Source organism: Podarcis erhardii (assembly GCF_964252035.2).
Source record: "Podarcis erhardii genome assembly, chromosome: 13".
In the NCBI taxonomy this organism is placed as follows: Eukaryota; Metazoa; Chordata; class Lepidosauria; order Squamata; family Lacertidae; genus Podarcis; species Podarcis erhardii.
Genome location: NC_138502.1, coordinates 41,794,696 through 41,820,004, shown reverse-complemented (window position 1 = coordinate 41,820,004; position 25,309 = coordinate 41,794,696). Strand labels below are relative to the sequence as shown.

Below are 25,309 nucleotides of genomic sequence, written 5' to 3'. Positions count from 1 at the left end.
TAGATGACCCTCATGGTCCCTTCCAACTCTACAATTCTATTATTCAGCTATCAGGAGGTCTGCTGCTGAAACCTCCTTATTTCACACACTTTGTTATCATGACCATAGGCTGTCAGCAGAGTGTCCTGTAAAACCCATGATCTTCCAGACTGAGATCACACTTTGCAGGAACCAGGCTCGACATCCTTGGCCAACTTCATTTTGAAAGGTTGGAATACCGCACTTTGGGATTAAGCTAACATTGCCTGTTGCTTCCTAGCAGCATGTTCTGTTCTGAGCTGCGCATTAACTCCCCGCTCATGCCATTTGCCATTGATTCATATTACACATAGCACATTATTTGAGGACAGTTCAGTAGAAATCTAACAGCGGCTTATAAAATATTGTTGCATGCTGCCTCAGTCTTCAAATGGTGCGAGAGTCCCGGGTTCCAGGCACTTACCCAGGGTCCATGTTTCCTTTTGGAAATGAGGCACAGCAGAGACTGTGGTGTCTTTATGATATATGGTTTATTTACACACTCCGGCTCCCTTGGCCAGTAAAGCGAGATGAGCGCCACAACCCCAGAGTCGGCCACAACTGGACCTAATGGTCAGGGGTCCCTTTACCTTTACCTTTACACACACGCAACCTGAGCCTATGATGGAGGGGTTTGCAGCATCAACCCCTCAAAATGGTCTTGTTTCTCCCATAGCCACAGCCTTGGATTCAAGCAGAGGTCAGCCATGGCTTGCTCTCTGCCTTTCCAGCTTCCTGCTCCCCCCCCCCCAGTTTCTAGCTCTCATAACTGCAAACTCTGCTCTAAACCCCAGCTTTTGCCCTGCCCACTAACTGAGCACTGAGCCCTCTCTCCTTTTGTTCTCTGAATGGCCCATCACCCAGGCAATTGCCTCAACAGGAAGCTAGCCTGGCTTATATATTAACACTTGCTGGATCCAGGGGTTCAGGAAGCTAGCCTGGCTTGGTTAGCTTCAAACACTTACTAGATCCAGGGATCTGAGGGGTTTGGCACCTACAAAGTTATAACACTATATAGGGTGTTGATGCAGGCATTATAGGCCTACGGTAAAGTAAGAACCTGCATAATTACTTACATGGGTACATACGCCATAAAAGCACATTTAAGTTATTAAAATGAGTCAGACCCTTTTTTCTTGATTGGAGTGTTCTGTCTTGACACCCCCACTTGTCAGAGCAGAGATGGACTTGCAAGGCAAGGTACCCGATAGGTAGTAGCATCTGTACAGGATGTGGAGGCAGTGGCGTAGCTTGGAGAGGGGCAAAAGGGTGGTTGCCCTGGATGCAAAATTGTTAGAGGTGCAGAATTTCAACACCCAGTGCTGCCTTAATACAGCTCCTCCATGTGAACCAGAAAGTAACCTATCCAAACAATGGAACAACTCTTATTTTCATCTCTGTGGCTGTTGATCTCCTGGGTGACGCAGACGCCGTTAGGCATACTCCAACTGTTTTCCTCCCTCCCTCCCACCCACCCCACTTCACACAGCCCCGGGCACTGGCAATCCATGCTATGTCACTGTGTGGATGTGTGTACAAAGTCCTCTGCCTACCTCAGCCAAGGGATTCCTCACCAGAAGAGGGCCAGGAGGAGCATGTCTTACATCAAGCCTGGGTCAGGCTACACATTGGGACAAGGGTCCTGCAACAAGGAGGGGCTGTTCACACCCAAGGTGAATTCTGCCTCTGACTTTGAGGCTGAATGGGTGCCCAGCCCGAGGGACAGGTCATGATGGAAACCAGGCTCATCTGGAGATGTACCCAATTACAGGCAAGGACCCATCCAGATTAATGGTTTCCTCGGGAGTAAGTGTCGGAACTCCGCTCGGCCAAGCCAATAAGGCCTCGTCTTCCTCCGAGCCAAGCCTTTGAAAATGCCTCCAACGTGTTTAATGACCTGAGCCTTTGATAAGGCCTCAAGCTCATTCTATCCAGCAGAGTTCCCAGCACAGGGAAGAGGCGAGAGGTTTGGCTACATTGTAAAGTGTTTTATTTCTAAACTACGCAGAACAGAAAAGACACCCTCTCTCTATGAAAGTGGAGAGCAACCGAAACAAAGGAAACCAGGAAACCACTAACGTCACATCCCGTCTCCTTTTCTCATAAGACAGGAAGGTCTCTGGAATGTAAACAGAGTCCTGTGACTCCACACAGCTGCTCAGTGATAAGAACAGAAACTAACAGTAAGGCCCTTCTCTCAAGGAGACATTTGGAAGGAAGGGAGCTGATAGTAGTCAGCTGAAGATGGGGATGTGGCTGCAGCAGCTCCAGTTCAGAAACTCCAGGGCTGGACAAGTTGCGGAAGTGATGGCTGCGTATTAGCTCTGTCTGTGCCTGGCCTGACTTTGGACTGCTCAGTGATGCAGGTTGAGTGTGCTGGGGCTGTGTGTCCCCATCATGAGTTCACTGGCTCCCACCATGTGGCACCTGCCTATGAGTGCCCTCAATGCCCCCCCCCCAGAATGATTGACACAGCAGCAGATGTGACAAGAGCCAGCTGTGTGGGAGTCATCCTCCACACAAGCAAGCACTCTGAACTTCCTGGATAAGAAAATGGAAAGTTTTCACAAAGTTAGTTTGCTCCTTGACCTCACTCTTGTGTGTCTTCAAGCATTCATCAGTTTATTTCACTTGAAAGGGATGCAGGAGAAATATGGGCAAGTGAGGAGAAAGGGAGAGCCAATGGCTGCGCTGCAAAAAGGGCATTATCCTTTCAGTTACGTTATTGATTTTTCAACATTTATAAACTGCCTTCTGTACCGATTCCAAGGCAGCTTGCCGCCTTAAAAGACCATCAATAAACACAACGCAAAACCAATAAAAACAAATTACAAGAAGGGCAGATTAAAATGCAGCCATGAAGTCAGTAAGCAGAACAGTTCTCAAGGCCCAGGTATCAATAACTCTCAGTGGCCTAGGTGAATAAATACGCCTTCAAGAGTTGGCAAACAAAGTTCGTGCCCTCTTTATTCCGAGGCTTGGCAAACCCCCAGATTGCACCAAATACCTGGAGAAGTTCTGCAACTTTTGAACGTGTTTGTTTGACAGAAAATGCCCTTGCTAGTATAAAGACAGTGAGTGTGAAACTAGTAGACATGAAGTTAAATGCATGATTGTATTTGAGAAGTCTAGATTTTTGCAGTGCAAGAGAAGATGATCAGGATCAGGACCACAGTTCATGGTGAGAGGATTGAATACTTTTTCTTCCTGTCGTGGTCCCCATGAAAATCTATCCCACCCCACCCCAGTGACTTATTAGTCCTGGAAAGCAACTTTCCATTGGCACTTGGGGGAAAACCCATTGCCTCCCCTAGCCCCCATTTGGGCATCGGTCAGGATGCACTAATCCTGGATCCTTTCAACAGGATACCCTTAACCATGGAGGGGCAGGCAGAGGCTGCAACCTCCCCTCCAACCAAGACTAGGCTTACCCAGTACCTATCCGCCTTACAAAGTTGTGACGATTGCTTTGAGGTAGGTGAAAACCCAAATGGCGGTGCCAGTTTTCCAGATGGGGGAAATTCCTGCCCAGCCCCTAAAACAAACGTTAAATAAGTTGGAGTTCTTGTTATTAAATATACCAAGAAAAAAGCACACCATCGAATACATGGAAACAGGGCCCTGTCCTGGTTTCTAATCCATAATTGATTTCTGACTTCTGCTCAATGATTGAAACTAAGACCTCCACGTCGAATCTGACTATGGACTAACATGAACTTATCTCTACTCATAAACTCGTATCTCTAATTCTGTAATGAATTCTTGTGTTATACATATCTTTATGAGTTTGTAATCTCTGTTAGAGTTTGTAATCTCTATTTGAGTTTGTAATCCTTGTCAGGCTACATACTTTTGAATGGATTAGTTTTTGTTACTATTGACTATTGATTTGCGAGTATGGACCACTCCCACTATTGAAACTTGAGTTCTTGGTGTGCTTTTTTCTTGGTGTGCTTTTTTCTCGGCCCCTAAAACAGGTGACTGACTTTGTCCCTAGCAAGGTCGTACCATCCGCAACCCCCCCCCCCCGCCTAATCTGCAGGAAGGTGGGTGGAAGAACTGGCACAGCAAGAGAGAAGGTGAAAGGCCCCACAGGCCAGGGATTTATCCCATTATTGGTCAGTTGTTCCTGTGCCCAGGCCAGCACCCCAAAATTCATGCCGCCATTGACTGATTTGGCGGCAGGAGGATGATCTGGCCTGCAATAGACCAGTTCACAGTGAAGGCCCCGGGCCCACCTGCAAAGCCACCTACCTAAGGAGGGGCAAATGGACTTGCAATCAATCAAACAAATGCCTGTCAGGGAGATGTGGTAAAATGGAAGCCATTTTGAGGCATGCCTGAGTCCATCACCTGGCTGTTGGTCCAGGCTACAGACCTACAAATTCTCAGGCATGTTTTCATGTTTTCCCTCAACTTTGTCTCATGCTGCGTCTTTGTTGTTCCGCATTGCTAAGCTTTGGTTCTGTGCATGTGGTTAGATGGTACAGAAGAGTTCATATTGGTGGCTAGGACACAAATAACCCATGGTGTGTTTTTCTTCTGCCTGCTATCTTAACTGTAGGCTCTTGAGGCTGTATATGGTCAGGGTGCTTGTCACGGGAGAGAGATCTGGGTTCAATTTCTGATTATCATTCTCTTTTTCCATCTAGGGGAGGTTTTGCTTTCCAGAGAGGACTTTAAAAAAAAAAGTATTTTATTGGTTTTCCCACAGTAAAACAGTAAACACAAACAAATCAAAACAAATAAAACAAAAGCATGTCAATTTGTCAGTTACATCCAGAGAGAAAATTCCCATCTTCCAGGAGTCAGATTTTAAACCAGATTGGGTTGGTCTTCCCTAGTGAGCTACCAATGTGATCACTGGAGCCAACTCCTAGGGGCCAAGGTCCCTTCGGCACCATAAAATATTTGAGGGGGCCACCACCAAAAGTTGATGGGAATTGCCATTCAAATGTTGTGTGTGTGCCTCATCTTGTGATTGATTATGTGGGGCAGGGTTTACCTGGGCCCCACCAATGTTTTATTCAAGTTTTATTCAGCAAACTTTTCCAGCAGGGGGCCAGTCCATTGTCCCTCAGACCTTTTGGGGGGCCGGACTATATTTTTTTGGGGGGGGGGGAATGATCGAATTCCTATGCTCCACAAATAACCCAGAGATGCATTTTAAATAAAAGGGCACATTCTACTCATGTAAAAAAACGCTGATTTCTGGACTGTCTGTGGGCTGGATTTAGAAGGCGATTGGGCTGGATCCGACCCCCGGGCCTTAGTTTACCTACCCATGACTATCCTTTCCCGCTTTGTTCACCAGGACTCCCATCTCTTTTCCTTGCAAATGGTTTAGTCCCTTCACACAGATACTTGTGTGTGTACTTGTGCAGGGGGTGAGAAAAAGGAAGAGGCTAACTAAATCCCACTTCCTGAAACAAGATGGAACCAAAATGCATCTGTCTTTCAATATTTAACCCTTTTCCAAATTTCAGTACCCAGTTCTCCAACCACATACAAAAAACGTGCATATTTTGTTCATAAAATATGAACATACAAAAGTGCGTGTTGTTAGGGGAAATGGTTTGCAGACATGTGCATACGTGGCAAATTTGTGTACAAAACTGTGTATATTAGGGGAAACTCACATGCTGGCGGACTTTCATGAGCAGTTCTTGTTGTTTTTAATTGCAAACTGATGTAGAAATGTAGCAAACTGAACCAGAGATTGGAAAAAAGAGAAACTAACAGAGCCATCCATCCCTAGCAGAGGGTGCGGACTGGCTTCCATAGTTCCATTCAGGTGAATTTCCTGAGCAGTGATATTTGGGGTCATAGCCGGCAAAAGTCGTGAGGACTGGTATATGGCAGAAAGTTGCTGGGGAAGCTGCAGGGGTGACTGTTGATGTCGCTGTGTTAGTTTTTGTGACTAATGACGTCTTTGTGCCTTTGAGTTTGCTACTGGAAGAAAGTAGGTCAGATCACAACCGCCATGTGGTTGTAGAAGCAGCTGTAGTACTGGGACCAAAAGATGGATCTACTAATCTGGCTTGGGGTGGATGGAACATACCCAGGGTTGGCTAGGTTGACCCCCACCAAAGGCGCAGGCCAAGGGGGGCAAAAATACATTTCTGGGTGGCTGTTCTTCTAATAGAGAAAAAGGTAAAGGACCCCTGGACGGTTAAGTCCCGTCAAAGGCGACAATGGGGTTGCGGCGCTCATCTCGCTTTCAGGCCAAGGGAGCCAGCGTCTGTCCACAGAAAGCTTTCCAGGTCATGTGGCCAGCATGACTAAACCGCTTCTGGTGCAACGGGACACCGTGACAGAAACCAGAGTGCATTCCAGCTGCAGCGGTACCTATTTATCTACTCTCACTGGCATGCTTTTTTGAACTGCTAGGTTGGCAGGAGCTGGGACAGAGTAACGGGAGCTCACCCCGTTGCGGGGATTCGAACTGCCAACCTTCCAAACAGCAAGCCCAAGAGCCTCAGTGGTTTAGACCCAAGCGCCACCCGCTCCCCTTGAGTTCTTTCAATATACATTGAAATAAAGGAGTCAGTATTTGGTAGGCAAGTTTTAGAAGCTGGAGAGGCTATTTGGTAGGACTTCCAGAGGGGTGGGAATGGAGACTTCTTTTCTTTATATTATTTTTTACCTCATGCTTTCTAGGGTGAGACTAGGTTGTGTGCGTGTGTGTGTGTGTGTGTGTGTGTGGTCTAAATGTTTAGCATGGAAAATAAGATTTTTATTTTTAAGAAAATGGTGAAGAAGCATTCCATTCTTATGGCCCTCACAGACATTCTTATGGCCCTTTTCTACACACAGACACATATTTTGCTGCTGTTTTCCAGTGTTTACTCTTGATCTACAAGTGTATGTCAGATTCCAAAGACTGGAACACACTCACACACCCAGTGCAGGACACACAAACTGTACTACGGTGCAAATGTGCCTGTTTTATATGTATCCTCACAGCTGCCATCTATAGTTCACATCACTCACTGATGAGCATTCAACAGTGGAACAGTCTCCCTCAGGAGGTTGTGGGCTCTCCTTCCTTGGAGGTTTTTAAGCAGAAGTTGAATGATCACCTGTCATGGATGCCATAGCTGAGATTTCTGCATTGCAGGAGTTTGGAATCAATGACCCTCGGGGTCCCTCCCAATCCTACAATTCTGTGATGTCTTTTTTTCCTGGCAGGTCCTGTCCCTGGGAGCCGATGTCCTCCCTGAGTACAAGCTGCAGGCACCCCGAATCCACCGATGGACCATCCTGCACTACAGCCCCTTCAAGGCCGTGTGGGACTGGCTGATCCTCCTGCTGGTCATCTACACGGCCGTTTTCACACCCTACTCTGCCGCCTTCCTGCTGAACGAAGAGCAGGAGGAGAGTCGCTCGGACTGCGGCTACTCATGCGACCCGCTCTACATCATTGACCTCATTGTAGACATCATGTTTATCGTTGACATCATCATCAACTTCCGCACCACTTATGTCAATATCAACGATGAGGTAGTAAGCCACCCAGCAAAGATCGCCATCCACTACTTCAAGGGATGGTTTCTCATTGACATGGTGGCTGCCATCCCCTTTGACTTGCTCATCTTCCGCTCTGGATCAGATGAGGTAAGGCGGACAGCGGTTTTATTCGTCCGCACTATTTCGCCTTCACATTTTGGAGAAAAGTTGGGTGCACACACTGGAACTGTGAAGGAGTGTTGTTCTGAGAGAGATGTCCCTATACTTACGGGGTGGGGACAGGGGTGGGACAGAGCTGGGCATACACATGTCCCCCACAGATCTTTATGGGAATCACAGAAATCTCGTGAGGAAAGGAGCTCTTGTTTGTCAAGAGTTCTCTAGGCTTCAGGGTGAAGGGCACCTAACACACTTACAGTGGTACCTCAGGTTACATACGCTTCAGGTTACAGACTCCGCTAACCCAAAAATAGTGCTTCAGGTTAAGAACTTTGTTTCAGGATGAGAACAGAAATCGTGTTCCGGCGGTGCAGTGGCAGCGGGAGGCCCCATTAGCTAAAGTGGTACCTCAGGTTAAGAACAGTTTCAGGTTAAGAATGGACCTCTGGAACGAATTAAGTACTTAACCTGAGGTACCACTGTACTTTACTTTTTAAAATAAATTTTGTAAAAATTATAATTACTGTATTTACAAAGATTATTATCAAATATCTTTTTTGTCCAGACTAAAACAATAATGTAGATAAAACATAGATCCAGGGGAAAAGAAAGAAAAAAGAAGGGGGGGAGAGAAAGAGATAGAGATAGAAGAAGGATTTAAAGAGAGAAAGAAAGAAAGAAACTATAGATTCTTTCTCTGTCAGCTGTATATAAACATTATTTAACGCATCCACTCCAGTATTACACCCAGCAAGACTGCTTTCTATAAACCAACATTATCTTCAGCCTTCAAACCCAAATGCCATTATTTCTTTTTCTTTTTCACGCAAAGTCTATGAGAGGTTTCCAATCTTTAGTAAATGTTGACAATGACTTTTCTCTGATTAAACATGCCATTCTTGCCATCTCAGCTAAGCCTAATAATTTCAGTAACTATTCCTCCATGGTTGGTAACGATGAGTCTTTCTATCTTTGTGCATATAAAACTCTCACCACCGTAATCACATATTGTAAAGGTAAAGGTAAAGGGACCACTGACCATTAGGTCCAGTCGTGGCCAACTCTGGGGTTGCGGCGCTCATCTCGCTTTATTGGCCGAGGGAGCTGGCCTACAGCTTCCGGGTCATGTGGCCAGCATGACTAAGCCGCTTCTGGCGAACCAGAGAAGCCATTTACCTTCCTGCCGGAGTGGTACCTATTTATCTACTTGCACTTTGATGTGCTTTCAAACTTCTAGGTTGGCAGGAGCAGGGACCGAGCAATGGGAACTCACCCCGTCGCGGGGATTCGAACCGCTGACCTTCTGATCGGCAAGCCTAGGCTCTGTGGTTTAGACCACAGCGCCACCCGTGTCCTTAAATACATACTGTACAGCAATCCAAATTCCCAGATCCATTGGCTGGAGGGGAATAGGATGTGGCAGAAGTGCCTCTCTTCCAATGGAGAAGAGCTTCACAAGTGAGGAGACACATGGAGGTTCCTGATATCCTCATACAAATAACATTGTGCAGCCTCCACATATTATGTCTTTATCAGCAAGAGCTGGCATTAATCGCTGGAACAAGGCACTCTGGGAATGGGGCAGAGACAGGACCAAACTACCTTCATTCATCTGAGAGGCCACAGGTTGGTCTCATCACCAGCAATTCCAACTTGGAGATGGTAGAGTTAATCCGTCATCCCCCAGTGGTTTCAAGTGATGGGCAATGCACAAGTTCACTTGCCGCTGCCACCATGCTGAGGAATGCTCTGCTGCCAACTAGCTATATTTATATAAGGCCATCCAATGACATTTTTTCCTCTAAGGGGCTCAAAAACATAAAATGACATGATAAAATTAAAACGCAGGTCCAATAGCTGAATATCAACACCATCTTGCAGCCTAAATATTTGCAATAGAGAGGAGAGCAAAACCAGATGAGAAAATAATTACAAAATGGCAAAAACAGGTACAGTGGTACCTTGGGTTACATTTGCTTCAGGTTACATACGCTTCAGGTTACAGACTCCGCTAACCTAGAACGTTAGCTGACTGCCGCAGGAACGTATTGGCTGGTGTCAATTCCCCCAACTACCTGTTTTAAATTTATTTTTATTGCATATTTAAGAATCTTTTCTTGTCTTTTTTAAAGGTCCCTTAGGCTTGAAACTAACAAAACCAGAAACTTCCCATCCAGTATACAGAGGTACCTCAGGTTACATATGCTTCAGGTTACATACGGTTCAGGTTACAGACTCCGCTAACCCAGAAATAGTACCTCGGGTTAAGAACTTTGCTTCAGGGTGAGAACAGAAATCGTGCTCCGGTGGCGTGGCAGCAGCAGGAGGCCCCATTAGCTAAAGTGGTGCTTCAGGTTAACAGTTTCAGGTTAAGAAAGGATGAATTAAGTACTTAACCCGAGGTACTACTGTATGTCTGTTTTTAAAGGCCCTGAGAGAATGACAGAAGTTTCCCCCTGGTGCCAGAATGCCCAGAGAGGCATTCCACAAGTGTGCGGGGGGGGGGGACCCACCACTAAGAAAGAAGGCACTTATCCCCCCACTTAGGTGGGGGGATCCGACACAGACCCTCTGAAAAGAGTTTGGGGGCAAGGTTTGGGCAGCCCTATATGCAGGAGAATGCATATTTTCAGGTATCCTGTTCCCAAAGTTACATGCCAGTTATATCAGTAGAACAAAGCGGTTTCCAATCGTCCACACTGCTGTGCTTACCTGGAGGAAGAGGGGAAGGGGCTAAAATGCAGGGAGGTCAGCATGGTGTGGGCACAGCAGCAGGAGTACTGGATTCCCCCCCCCCCCCGCTTTGCCCTTCCCCAACTCCCTCCAGCTAAACATGGCAGTGTGTCCGGCAGGAGGTCAGGAGTGTGGTCCTATGGTCTATGGATAGGACTAGCAAAGCCTTTGGGGACCTCTGGAACCTGTAAATGGTTTCAGGCAGAATGTGCCAAGTAAGATCAGAATTCTGTGAAAATCTGGCACCGTTTTTTAAAAATGTAAGTTTATCCATGGTTGTTGTGTGTGGTTTTTCCCCTGTTGGAAAGAGCCCTAAAACTCCCAAAAATGTAGGTTTGGGGCTCAAGAAGTGGTTGCAGGAGTATCATAATAAAGTCTGCACACGGGTGCATTAAGAAATGGAGGGGAAATAAATGAAGTGGGGCTTATAATACACTTCACTTTAGGAGAAATAAAACACCACGGTGACTGTAGAGTAATGGTTTCTGTTTTGGTGTAGTCATGGTGCTTACTGCATTACAGTTTTCAGATTCAGCACCTTCCTATCACTCTTACACATTTTTTTTTTTAAATTGCAAATAGTATTCAAATGTCTTGTTACTCTTCTTTCTTTCTTTCTTTCTTTCTTTCTTTCTTTCTTTCTTTCTTTCTTTCTTCATCCCCTCTCCAGACAACCACCTTGATAGGGTTACTGAAGACAGCGCGGCTCTTGCGCCTGGTGAGAGTTGCCCGCAAGCTGGACCGCTATTCCGAGTACGGGGCCGCTGTGCTCTTCCTGCTCATGTGCACTTTTGCCCTCATCGCCCACTGGCTGGCCTGCATCTGGTACGCCATTGGCAACGTGGAGCGGCCCTACATGGAGCATAAGATTGGGTGGCTGGACAACCTCGGCGACCAGATCGGCAAGCGCTACAACGACAGCGACCTCTCTTCTGGCCCCTCCATCAAGGACAAATATGTGACAGCCCTATACTTCACCTTCAGTAGCCTCACCAGCGTGGGCTTTGGCAATGTCTCCCCCAACACCAACTCCGAGAAGATCTTCTCCATCTGTGTCATGCTGATTGGGTGTAAGTTCTTCTGAGCGCTCACCTTGACCCAGGGGTGACGGAGGATTTTCCTGCCTGTGTCACATTCCTTTCTGAATATAAATTTACCTGCTCCCAGTAGACTTTCCATCTGGGGAATCAAGAGTCCCTGTAAGAAGTTAAGGACTTATCCCTGCCAGGTCAAAAAAGATTTCTGAATTAGCATATGCATATATCTACACATGGGACATGGGTGGCACTGTGGGTTAAACCACAGAGCCTAGGGCTTGCCGATCAGAAGGTCGGCGGTTCAAATCCCCGCGACGGGGTGAGCTCCTGTTGCTCGGTCACTGCTCCTGCCAACCTAGCAGTTCGAAAGCACGTCAAAGTGCAAGTAGATAAATAGGTACCGCTCCGGCGGGAAGGTAAACGGCGTTTCCATGCGCTGCTCTGGTTCGCCAGAAGCGGCTTAGTCATGCTGGCCACATGACCTGGAAGCTGTACGCCGGCTCCCTCGGCCAATAAAGTGAGATGAGCGCCGAAACCCCAGAGTCGGTCACAACTGGACCTAATGGTCAGGGGTCCCTTTACCTTTACCTTTACCCCGTTCCATTTTGGTGATGAACAAGGGACCAAGAACTCTCTCCAAACATCTGTGATGAAGCTTTGGTGCAGAAGTAGCCAGTCTTGTACTCTCCAGATGTTATTGGACTACAGGGTCCATCATCCCTGACCATTGGTTATGCTGGATGTGGCTTTGACAACATCTGGAGGGGAACAGGTTTTCCAGCTCTGCCTTACATTAATAGTAGACATGTTCATATCGAGATGGTGGAAGTTGGTTACCCTTGGTTTAGGCTTCCAGATCAGGCAACATGGCTCCCAAACAAACATGAACACTGAGCACTTCAATCTTTAAAAAAATGATCCACCATCTCTTAGTGTTCACAAGTGATCTCCTGATGAATCTGTGAGCGCTCAGGGCAGTGTCATCAGTAAAATATTGTAGGCCATATCTGTGCCTACAATGCATGCTGAGGTGGGGCTCAAACACTTCACACTCGGGTACCGCCATCCCAGACAATGGTCCCTTCGCCCCTTAATGCTTACCCATGTCCTCTTGTTTCAGCTCTCATGTACGCCAGCATTTTTGGCAATGTCTCTGCCATCATACAGCGCCTGTACTCAGGCACGGCTCGCTACCATACCCAGATGCTGAGGGTGAAGGAATTCATCCGCTTCCACCAAATCCCGAACCCGCTGCGCCAGCGGCTTGAGGAGTATTTCCAGCATGCTTGGTCCTACACCAATGGAATCGACATGAATGCGGTGAGTCAGAGATGATGTAGGTTGTGTAGCAAAGACCTGGCCTTGGAGATGAGAGATGGTTAACTATGTAACTGGACAGCTCGATAGACAGCCTAAGATAGCTAGGTAGATAGGTTTCTGCAAATTTCAGAATACACCTGGATTTTACCCAGGTTCCTCCCTTCACAAGATTGGCCGGAACTCCTTGGCTGTCCAGTCTGCCTCCCAAAGATCTCATAAAGTACCGTATTTTTTGTTTCATAAGACACACTTTTTTCTTCCTAAAAAGTAAGGGGAAATGTCTGTGCGTCTTATGGAGCGAATGCATGGTCCCTGGAGCCGAATTGCCCAGGGGCGAAAAGCAGATCATGCAATGGTGCAAAAACGTGGTTACAAAGCACGGGTCCACATGGATTCTCAGGATTTTTGCATTGGGCTACCCCAAACTCACCGTCAAATCACATGTCTGTGGCCACAGCATGAACCACAAAAATCATACATCTACTGTTTCGTTCCGAATATTTTTTTTCTTGTTTTCCTCCTTTAAAAACTAGTTGCGTCTTATGGTCAGGTGCGTCTTATGGAGCGAAAAATACGGTATATTCTGATAAAGTGTAATACTTGACAGCCAGGGCAGAAAATCCTCACAAGTCTGACAGCAAAAAAATAAAGCAATATTTATTTATCAGCCAAAAACAGAAGACTGTGTGTGGTGGGGTGTCCTCTGTGGTTTGGTGCTGAGAAGAGGAATTCTTTACATTTCCACCCTGCTTTTTCACTTCAGAGAAAGCACCCCAAGGCAGCTAAGGGGCAAATGCTGGGTCTCAGAGATTGCCACTTGAAGGTCTGTGTTGTAAATTGTACATTTATGCATGCAAATCAGATACGTTTGTTGACCCTTAAAAGATGAAGAAGTCTGGCAGCAGCATCTAAAGTACAATCCTACATGTGTCTACTAAAAAGTAAGCCACGCTGTGTTTGCTTTAAGCATTTTTATGCTTCTCTTCAATCAAAAAAGACCCCCAGGGCAGCTTACAGACCAATGAACAAAAAAGAAAGAAAATGAAAGAAAGACAGTCCCTACCCTGAGGCCTACAATAAAAAGGCATGGGGCAAAATTTAAAAAGAGACGAGGAAAGGAGAGGAAAAACGCAAACTCCATAACACTAGTTCTTAAAGCTCCAAAGTTGTTACAATGGCCAGCTGGGATGAAAACTGATCAAATGGCCTACTCGGTTAGAATTCTTTCCAGCTTTTGTAGGACTGGGCAGAAGATTTAAAATACTGTATATGATATATTATACATTATTTAATACAAAAGTTTATAAAAAGTGCATACGGCAAGCACCACTTTAGAAAGCGTTCGCCCTTCCCTTGTACAGGTATGCATCTTACAACATAAATCTTGCATGCAAAATTGGTAGATCAGTTAATCAACCAAAACTCAATCCTTACTCAATCCATTAAAAATCATTTCATCGAACTGCAACTCTCCCAATTTTTTATTTTTTAGAAAAATTAAGTTACAAAGGAAAGGCTTATTAAACTGTTTTTCTATCGGATGTAAATTGGAAGTTTGGAAACAATGGAATCTGCAGATGTCCTAAAACCTTTAAAAGGTTGCGTTTGTACTCATTGTAGGGACAAGCCTATGATATAGTTCACATGTGTTTTGTATGGATCGAGGCTGAATTCGGAGGCCGTTTGCCTACAAAACTGCCTTGATACCTGGTCAGCCTTTATTGTGTAAGCATTGTGTTTGGCAGCCACGTAGTAATGTCTGAAATGGTGTGTGAAGTAAGATGCAAGATGGTTTCAGTATGTGTGGAACTCAGCCCAGATCATAGCTGTCAACCGTCCCTTATTTGGCGGGAAACTCCCTTACCCAGCGCTGTGTCCCGCTGCTGTCCCTTATTGATGATGTCCCTTAAATTCCCGGGTTTCATGCTCACCCGGCTCAGGAGGGAAGCAACGGATCGGGGTCCGCCGCTGCAAGAGAGAGCGCACCTACGAGTTGCCGCGTCTCCGTCTCTCCTTTTCCCCCCTCAGGGGTGCATCGTGAGGAGACGGGTGGTGGCAGGCGGGCAGGCAGCCCCTCTCTTGCGAGACTTCCGCCATGCTGCCAGGGGAAGCCAGAGGCGGCTGCGGCTGAGGAGGCAGCATGAGGGAGGAGGAAGAGGAGGGGATAGGGAGGGACGCAGAAGGGCGGTGCTTCAGCGGCCGCGGCAGCGCTGCAACCGCCTCATGCCAGGCTCGCGTGTGGCGTGGGCAAGAGTCTCTCTCCCTCCCTCCCTCTTTCTCAGGTGGGGAAGGGCCGATGGAACTCCTTGCGCCAGGACGGCAGCAGCCCCGACGTGCTGCTTAGCATCCCCTCCAACCAGTGCAGCATCTTAATGTTGTGATTTCCCCCTCTGCATCCCTTTCATAACTCTATTGTTATAAATCATTTGTCCATCCATAGTTCAAATTTTTACTACAAGTTTTCTGTCAATCCTACCAATGTATGTAACTCTTGACAATAGCTTTTCAAATAAATTATAAACTTTCCCCAATCTTTATTAAAAGGGTCCTTTTCCTGGTTTCTAATTCTGCCTGTAAGTTTTGCCGTCTGGACGTCGTTCATCAGTTTTGTCTGCCACTCTTCTTTGGTCAGAGTTGTAGACCCTTAGGATCATGTAGCCCAACCCCCTGCAAAACGCAGTCAGTCACAGCAAAAGCAGCATGGCTCCATCAGTGGTGGACTGATGTATAAGCTAAGCAAAATCCCTTATTTTGGCTGCTGATCCCTTATTTTCGAGGCTGCTGGTCCCTTATTTTCAAATCTGTAAGTGGACAGCTATGGCCCAGATCTATTCAGTCTATATGCTAACTACGTACACATTGATTGTGTGAATTGGCTTGAAACGTAACAAGATGGATATTGGCAACAAACAAAATAAATAGTGCTGGAAGCAAACTAAGGACTAAGTCGGCATCTTCATTCTCCCATTGTGGCTGCAAATCCTAGCCAGAGAAACGTAATTTGAGGGGACCTTAAAGTGATGTTAAGAGTCCCCCGGTCAAGCAGACATGCCTTGTCGAGCCATTTCGCAAGGAATGACATTGAGGTGGAAACCTAGAAGCTATAATTCTAAGCTGGGTCTGCTTTTTCCTGGGTGTGAGGAAGAGGCTCCAAAGCCATATTGATCCAGCTTTTCCTCCACATGGCTGGTTGCTAAGCAAAAACGGAATAGGATGGTGCCTAAATAAACTTCAATCCATTTTAATTAGTCTGTTGGGAAAGGGAGTGAAGGGGATCAATAGCAAAGCGCAAAGTAGCGTTTGAAGAGGAAGCCCTCACTATACATCCCTTGAAGGAAGGCAGAGCAGTTCTCACTTGGTGGTGGTGGTGGTGACTTTCCACATTACAACCTCAGGCAGCCTTCCCCAACTTGGTGCCCCCACTTCAAATGTTTAGGGCTACAAATCCCAGCAGCTCCAGATACCACAATGTGGCTAGTTGGGGTGGCTGTCTAGAACTGTAGTCCAGAACATCTGGAGGGAACAAGGAGTGCATTCATCACCAATATGGAGCAAAGGAGATCACCTGTAATAGTGCCAACTGCATTTTTTTTAAAAAAATATATTTTTATTAGCAATTTCAACGTAACAAATTATCAAACCATATAATCGCATACATTATCTCCCCCCCTTCCCCCCCTCCCTCCTCCCCCCACCAGAGACTTCCCTCAGCTACTCTTTGATTTCTCAGCACATATTATTCTCTGCATGTTATAAAATTGTACATATCCTTACATTATCTAACTAACATAGATAATAAATTTGTGTGTGTTTATTCAAAAACTGCCAAGGAATCCAGTTCATTTTGTTGTCTTTTTAGGTAATTTGTAAAAAGCTCCCATTCTTCCTTAAATTCACAGTTGTCCTTGTTCTGCAATTTATATGTCAATTTAGCCAACTCTGCATAGCTCATCAATTTTTCTTGCTGCTGTTCTTTCGTTGGGATTTCCTCATTCTTCCATCCTTGTGCTATCAAGACTCTTGCCTCTGTTGTAGCATACATAAATAAGTTCTTTGTTTTTCTTGGCAGGTCTTGTCCTACAATCCCTAACAAAAATGCTTCTGGGTTTTTTACAAATGTCATTTTAAACATTTTTTTTAATTCATTATATATGATTTCCCATTTTTTTTAACTTCTCTACATTCCCACCACATTCCCATAAAGCTGTGGGCTAAACCTTGAGTTATGACTTCCAAATGTATGATTTAAGTGGGGGAAAGCAGCGATGTTTAAATTTGCCAGAATAACTCTGCACTTTATTTTGCAGCATTTTTTGAATGAACTAATCTGGATTGTTTTGTGTGTGTTTGTTGCAGTTGTTTTCAGGTGTGTGTGTGTGTGTGTGTACACACCTAGAAGGCACCAGGTTGGGAAGGACTGCTTTAAAGCAAACTCTTGGAAAACTGACTAAACCAAAAACCTTAATTCCAGTTTGCTACTCAATTATGCCCCTCCCCCTGCAATCCACGGATTGTCAAGATGAACCATATGCATGCATCTTTGTCAATATTGCTCAGAGATCTCTATCAGAATTAAATAAGTTGTAAAACTGTAGCTGCCGGGCCCTTTCCATATACTGCAGAAACTGGTTTGCTGAAATAGCGAGTGATAGCACAGATTTGGAAGGTGCGTGGAATTTGTTTGCGACAATTAAAACTGAAACCACAAAAAGAATTTCATGCAGTGCATTCTTGGTCTGAGGGAACTCATTGCAACAAGACATAGCAATGAGCAAGAAATATAACTTGGCACAGAAGAGGACAAGACAAAAATAATTATTAGCAGAAAACTAAGGCAGACAGCCCTTTCCCCTTTGTTTCTGTGATCCTTAATAAAAAATAAAAAATAAAAACCACTCCGGAATGGCTACCTATTGATATAGACTCCATTCCTCAATTACATTTTCCTGCCCTTGGGTTCCGGGCTCAAGGAAGTTTTGAAGGCAGCCCTGTATCAGGAAGTTTTTAATGTCTGATGTTTTATTATGTTTTTATATTCTGATGGAAGCTGCCCAGAGTATCTGAGGAAACCCAGCCAGATGGGCGGGTATAAATAATAACATTATTATTATTATTATTATTACTACTACTACTACTACTACTTTTAGTTTTCCAGCCTTTAGGCAAGACATGTGCCATTTCTAACATCCACAATGGATAGTTGAACCTTGGCAGTCAGTGCTAGTTAGAATCATATATCTGTAGAGTTGGAAAAGACCATGCAATGCAGGTATCCTTTGCCCGATGTGGGGCTCAAACCGACAACCCTGATATTAAGAGTCTGATGCTCTACCTGCTGAACAAGTCCTATAATCCCCAATGGACAGAAAGATATGCAACAGACAGGGGAAATATGCATGCCCATATATAATACACAACAACCAATAAAAAACAGCCCACTTTTAAAAGCCCATAAAAATTGATGTTCCCGTATAATATGTACCTATCCTTTCAAGCAAGATCTGTACAAATACTCCAGGGCAGCTGTTATGAGAATTATAAGGTCTAAGATATAAAATAAATGTTAATAAATGTACCAGGCAAACACATACATAAATATATAAACCACATGTCTGAAACAGTACAGGAACAGTCCTAAAGCCATTTTGACTCTTTCGGTGACCTCTAACATTCCTCTGCAGTTTGGATGGAAATGGGAAAAGCCTCTCCATTGTCTCTGTGCTCACAAATCGTGCACATTTGGGTATGAATAGGGTGAGCCTGTGACCTAGACTCAGGAATTAAGTATTTATCATCACACAAGAATGGCCAGGATGCCTAGGTAAACCCATTAACAGGTTTGCTGCCAGACAGGATTCTGCTATAGACTGCCCCTTCTATGATGTATGTATGATGTATTGGGGGTGGTCTTGAGCTACAGGGTGGCAATTTCAAGTCTATATAAGGGCTTGCGCACTGTTGTTCTGGGTTCCTCCTCTCTCTTGCAAGGGGGGATGAGCACCCTGTTGCAACAGTTTAATGAAGACCATGCTTACTAGCTGTTTTGCTTCTCAATATTCTCTGGTTGGCCTCTGTTATTTTCTCCTACCGATAATCTACATAAGGACTCTATATGGGCTCTTCACTACCCCATAAGGGAAAAGGAGCAGTTTTTTCTTATAACAGCAGCTAAATCAAATTCCTTCATAATGGCTATCAGGTAACCCACCTTTGCTTCATTTATTTCTTCTCTGAAGAAACATTTTGATCAAAAGCTGGAAATCTAGGGGTGTAGGAAGAGAATATAAAAAGACAGATGATTGGCAAGCAAACAACATTTGGCCTGTGCCTCAGCAGAACAATTTGGGAACGTCTCTGTGAGCTCATGAAAAGCCTTTGCCTTAGTTCATTAAAGGTAAAGGGACCCCTGACCATTAGGTCCAGTCATGGCCGACTCTGGGGTTGTGGCGCTCATCTCGCTCTATAGGCCAAGGGAGCCGGCGTACAGCTTCCGGGTCATGTGGCCAGCATGACTAAGCCGCTTCTGGCAAACCAGAGCAGCACACAGAAACGCCGTTTACCTTCCCGCCTGAGCGGTCCATATTTATCTACTTGCACTTTGACGTGCTTTCGAACAGCTAGGTTGGCAGGAGCAGGGACCGAGCAACGGGAGCTCACCACGTTGTGGGGATTCGAACCGCTGACCTTCTGATCAGCAAGTCCTAGGCTCTGTGGTTTAACCCACAGCGCCACTCGCATACCTTCTGCCTTAGTTCATTACAGATCAGCATTTCAAAAACAGGCTTCCACCTTAATTTTATCCATTTATATACTGCAAGTTGAATCAATTCCTGCACAGGGCATGGTTGTGGGATAAGATGGAGCAGTGAGAAGAGAGAGACAGCATCCCCTTTCATAGATCCCACCCACTCACATAGGCCTGCTTTCATTCCCACTCAGGTGCTGAAAGGCTTCCCCGACTGCCTGCAAGCTGATATCTGCCTCCACCTCAACCGCACCCTGCTCCAAAACTGCAAGGCCTTCCGAGGAGCTAGCAAAGGCTGCCTGCGGGCCCTGGCCATGAAGTTCAAGACAACCCACGCACCACCTGGGGATACACTGGTACATTACGGAGATGTCCTCACTACTCTCTATTTCATCTCGCGAGGCTCCATCGAGATCCTCAAGGAGGACATTGTGGTGGCCATCCTAGGTAAAAGAATTCTCTCTGGGAAGGGTGGGCTGGAAGGCCTGTTCATTTGTAGGAAGCAGCAGTTGCCCTCGGGCAGCCGTGGCAAATTGTGTACAATCATAGAACGGTAGAATTGTTTTGTAAATAGTCTTTATTGCATAGAATCATAGAACTGTAGAACTGTTTTGTAAATAGTCTTTATTATACATCAATTTACATAAAACTTAAACAATACACTTCAATATACCATACATACAATACATACACTACCTACATACATACCCAACGTAGACACACCATAAAAATTAGACTTTTCCCCATTGTGCTGTATTACAGTTTGTTAATCTGTACACATTTCATTTTTGTTATTCTACTCCCCCCCCTTTTTTTAATGCAGACAAAATTTGCTATACATTTTCTTTGTTTTCAAGGTTCTATATCTGTCAGGAGATTTACATTCTCCGTGTGATTTTTAAGATATTCTTAAGAAAAAATTACTTAAAAACTTAGAACTGTAGAATTGGAAGGGGTCATGAGGGCGATCTAATCCACGATCTAATCCAATCTCCTGCCGTGCAGGATCTCTGAGTGTTTCCCAGCAGGGACTTAATATTGGACATTGAAACCAGAAGAGGCAGCTGGTATATTCCCCATTTCCACGCAGAGGAAAAAATAGCTCTGCTGTAGAGGTTCTCCTCCCCATGTAAAATCCAGCTAGGGCTGGACGTCAGAGCCAAAATCTATGGGCCCCACAGCCCATTTTTGTAACACTTCCATCATCGCTAACACACTTGCAAGTTGAGTGGACTGTTGGTCTCTCTCCCAGAATAGCAGGAAAGTTGTTGTATTCTAACAGGATTTCCTACGTTGTGCAGGGAAGAACGACATATTTGGGGAACCTATCAGCCTCTATGCCAGGCCTGGGAAATCCAATGCAGATGTCCGAGCCCTCACCTACTGCGACTTGCATAAAATCCAGCGCGAGGACCTCCTGGAAGTCTTGGATATGTATCCAGCCTTCTCAGATAATTTCTGGAGCAATCTGGAGATAACTTTCAACCTGAGAGATGTGAGTACCTGGTGGGCGTGGTGGTAGAAGATGGAAGGTTGGTGAGGAAGAGAGAGAGGGAGGTCTGGGGAAGGCAGAAGGGAAAGGAAAGCTAACTGAGGCTAGGACACAGCTAAAAGTCTCTGCACGTCAAATTGCTTAGGAGAAGCAGAATATTTAGGCAGGAAGAATGAAGTGAGTGGTATGAAGCAAGATGTAGGGAAACCATGATCCTCCAAGGGTCCCTAGTTTCCAGGGACAGTCCTGGATTTACAGAAGCCATCCCAGTTTCTGACTGATCCCGGCATGTCCCGCTTTTCCTTAGGTTGTCCCTATTTTTTATCTGAGAAATGTTGGAGGGTATGGAGTTATGCGACCCAATGAGATAAGTAATTATGCAACCTTTAGAAGACACCTGAAAGGGATGTGGGTTAAACCACAGAGCCTAGGACTTGCTGATCAGAAGGTCGGCGGTTCGAATCCCTGCGACGGGGTGAGCTCCCGTTGCTCGGTCCCTGCTCCTGCCAACCTAGCAGTTCAAAAGTACATCAAAGTGCAAGTAGATAAATAGGTACCACTCAGGCGGGAAGGTAAACAGCATATCCGTGCGCTGCTCTGGTTCGCCAGAAGCGGCTTAGTCATGCTGGCCACATGATCCAGAAGCTGTACGCCGGCTCCCTCAGTCAGTAAAGCGAGATGAGCACCGCAACCCCAGAGTCGGTCACAACTGGACCTAATGGTCAGGGGTCCCTTTACCTTTTAGAAGACACCGGGAGGCAGCCTTGTATAGTTTTACCATGATTTATATATGTTGGACGCCACCCAGAGCGGCTAGGGCAACTCTGTCAGATGGGCGGGTTATGATGATGATAATGATGGAATAGGACATCCCTATTTTCATCGGAGAAATGCTGGAGGGTTTCTGACTATTACTTTTCTCTCTCAGGCAGACAGTGTTCCTCGGTCCCCCCTCAGTGAGGAATATGCATGCAACTATCGTCGAGCCCGGCGCCGTAAGCATTCCCTCTGCAAAGCGAACAAAATTGGTGAGTCAATCTCTCAGGAAACATTACAGGATTGCTCCGTTCAGAGAGGAGCAAGGGAGCGAGGAAGATAGAAGGCCCATTGCTGCCACCTCTTGACCGTTCCCATTACTAAAACTTAAGGGATGTTGTCCTGAGCCAGTTCAAAGGTTCGTCTAGTGCCGTCGCCTCTGATAGCGGCAGGACAGTTGCTCTGGGAAAGTTAACAGTGCAGGTCAAGATGGAGTTGGGTTCTACCTTTGCTGTTCCTTCCTCTAGAGATCAAAAGTATGTGTCTCTTAACATGGAGAGCCATGCAGCTTTCTTAGCTGCTGATAAACCCATATGAGCTTATCTAACTCGCTTTAAAGGTTTCTTATATCTGTGGCCATCACAGCAATTCTCTCCACAGGCCTTGTGAGGTTGGTCTTTTTTGAAATGTGATGGTTAGAGAAGGAGAAAGTCAGGGAGGGGGAAGAAATACACCTTTAGGGGCCAGGCAAAAAATGTTCCTTTTTAACCAGGCCTTTTGTTGATCTGATTGACATCCTATGCCCTTTTAGAATGTGGCTCTTTCTTGGAGGGATGTTACTGGGTTGTTGTTTTTATTTTGATTATATATATTATGGGTTTTATGTTGATCTTTTCTGTGAACCGCCCTGAAGCTTCTGGGTTTGGGGCAGTATATAAATTCAATAAATAATCATAATAACTCAGTTCAGCACACAGGTAAAGCCAAACCTATCAAATTTGCACCTGCCGAAACAACGTGCAAAGAGAAACACAGCTACCTTTCAAAATTCACATCTACCTTTGTGACCCTGTTGTTCAACCAAACAGTATTTATCAAAAAAAAAATTGCATACATTAGGTTGAAGTGTGCATGAAAATGAAGATATTGGCGAAAATAACATACACATATGCATTATATTAGGGGAAATCGCTTACAGAAATGTGCACTTTAGTCAAAGCTGTCCCATTAGGAGAAATTAGCACTGAAGCGCTAATGGATCTTCATGGGGTGTTTTTCATTATTATTTTTTGCTGTAAAATGTGGAGAACTGTATTTAATACAGGGGAAATGAGGAAGTGGACTTGACGTGAGCATTTTGTTGCTGTATAGATTCTGCAAGCAGCTAGGTCACAGCCACTGGCTCCTCATATTAAGCTTATCTGCATTCTTTGCTGCTTCTGCAGACTCCGATAACTTGGACGCAGGCATCTCGGATCCTGAGCAGTACCACGCGTACTCGGAGCTCACACAGTTGCAGCGTCCGCACAGCAAGGACCATTGGGATGATATGTGTAGCACTACGACACCCTGCTCCCAGACCAGTGAAGAGGAGGCCAAGATGCCTAGCCCCACGAAGAACGAATCTTTCACAAACGGTGAAAAGGCCAAATACGCCCCAGCTGTGGTAAACCTGGTCCCTGATGCCATTGACGTGGACAAACTGGTGACTGATGACAGCCTGTCCTATGCAGGTACGGGTAACGGGGGGCTCCGGTTGGGTAAATTATAGTAAGATAATCTGCTTGGCCTGAATTACATGATTATCTGATAGTCTGCCTCAAAAGTCCTGCCCTGTTTGTTTGGCCGCTGCGGGAATGGATATGGGATCGTGCCAGCAGGGCACGATGCCACAGAGGATTACTGTTGTACCGCTGAGTGTTAATTAGACATTCCTGCTGCTTTCCATCTGTGAGAGGCTGATGAAATATAATTTTAGGTTCAAAAACATTAAGCTTAAGAGAACGGTTAAGGAGCTTACAGATTCACTGATAGGCCCAAAATCCTGGAAATTGTAATTTAAGGTGCCCTCTGACGATGCAGCTCGATGGTCATTGCCCTACAGCAGAGGTTCTCAAAGGGAGAAGGCGGCTAATGCAGCAGGAAGATTCAAGGGCAATCAAAGAAACATTTAAACATTTCAGTGTAGTAAAGGTAAAGGATCCCTGGACGGTTAAGTCCAGTCAACGGCAACTATGGGGTGCGGTGCTCATCTCACTTCAGCCGGCATTTGTCCACAGACAGCTTTCCGGGTCATGTGGCCAGCGTGACTCAACCGCTTCTGGTGCAATGCACACTGTGACGGAAACCAGAGCGTACAGAAATATCATTTACCTTCCCACTGCAGTGGTACCTAATTATCTACTTGCACTGGTATGCTTTTGAACTGCTAGGTTGGCAGGAGATAGGACAGTGCAACAGGATCTCACCCTGCCACACAGATTTGAACTGACGACCTTCTGATCAGCAAGCCCAAGAGGCTCAGAGGTTTAGACCACAGCGCCACCCGCTTCCCTAGTGCAGTTAGGATACACAACCATAAACAGTATCCATGGCTCTTTTCATTGGCTACAGTTCTCCACGACATATTGTTGTGAACAGAGATTTTCAACTCATGACAAATATGAAAGATCAGAAAAGAGAAAGGCTTCTTTGAGTTGATGAGGAGATGAGAGTTTGTTTCAAATTAGACCTAACATAAATGAGATTACCAGGCAAAAGCAAACTCACACCTCCCTTTGGGTTTGTATATGTACCTAAGGTATGTATGTAAGAGGCTCATTTATCATTATATTTTGGGAATGATTCATGTTCTTATGTAGCTGCCTTTGGATGTCTCGTGGTTATATTATAAAGTAGTTGTGTTCTGTGTTCTAAATCAAGCACTGCTAAGAGGTGTTCCATTTTTGTTTTCTGATGTTTCTTATCAATTAAAAAAAAAGTGGTGTGGTGTGAGCAAATTTTTATTCTGGAAGCGTAGCCCAGAGAAGAAAGTTTGAGAAAGGCTGCCTTACAAAGTCCTGTGCTTCAACATTCCTCCAACCTGCAAAGGAAGAGTTTTGGAGCTCAACCACCAATGGAAAGTGTGGGCATGTGGAGGCTGAGTTCTTGATGAGCACAGTGGGAGAGACAGCCTTGTGTGGCTGATGTAATCTGAGCCTATGCATGTGGACTTCTCATTTAAGTCCCTCTGAGTTTAATGGGATTTATGACCCCGTGACGGGGTGAACTCCCGTTGTTCGGTCCCTGCTCCTGCCCACCTAGCAGTTTGAAAGCACGTCAAAGTGCAAGTAGATAAATAGGTACCGCTCCAGCAGGAAGGTAAACGGTGTTTCCGTGCGCTGCTTTGGTTCACCAGAAGCAGCTTAGTCATGCTGGCTGTACGCCGGTTCCCTCAGCCGATAAAGCGAGAAGAGTGCCGCAACCCCAGAGTCGGCCACGACTGGACCGAACGGTCAGGGGTACGTTTACCTTTACCTTTACCTAAATACACATAGGTCTTAAACTACTCTCTGAAAAGGAAATTAATTCAATAACACA

At 45.5% G+C, this 25,309-nt stretch overlaps 1 protein-coding gene across 5 annotated transcripts in view; it reads left to right on the top strand.

The window, feature by feature from the left end:
- The window catches only part of KCNH6 (potassium voltage-gated channel subfamily H member 6), a 125,915-nt gene that overhangs the window by 93,918 nt on the left and 6,688 nt on the right, over window positions 1-25,309 (top strand). For all 5 annotated transcript variants that reach the window (XM_081837623.1, XM_081837627.1, XM_081837625.1 and 2 more), the window contains 7 exons: window positions 7,210-7,635; window positions 11,051-11,450; window positions 12,538-12,737; window positions 19,677-19,929; window positions 20,784-20,977; window positions 21,903-22,002; window positions 23,176-23,463. In XM_081837623.1, coding sequence (XP_081693749.1) covers window positions 7,210-7,635; window positions 11,051-11,450; window positions 12,538-12,737; window positions 19,677-19,929; window positions 20,784-20,977; window positions 21,903-22,002; window positions 23,176-23,463 — 1,861 coding nt within the window. The remainder of the gene's footprint in view (window positions 1-7,209; window positions 7,636-11,050; window positions 11,451-12,537; window positions 12,738-19,676; window positions 19,930-20,783; window positions 20,978-21,902; window positions 22,003-23,175; window positions 23,464-25,309) is intronic.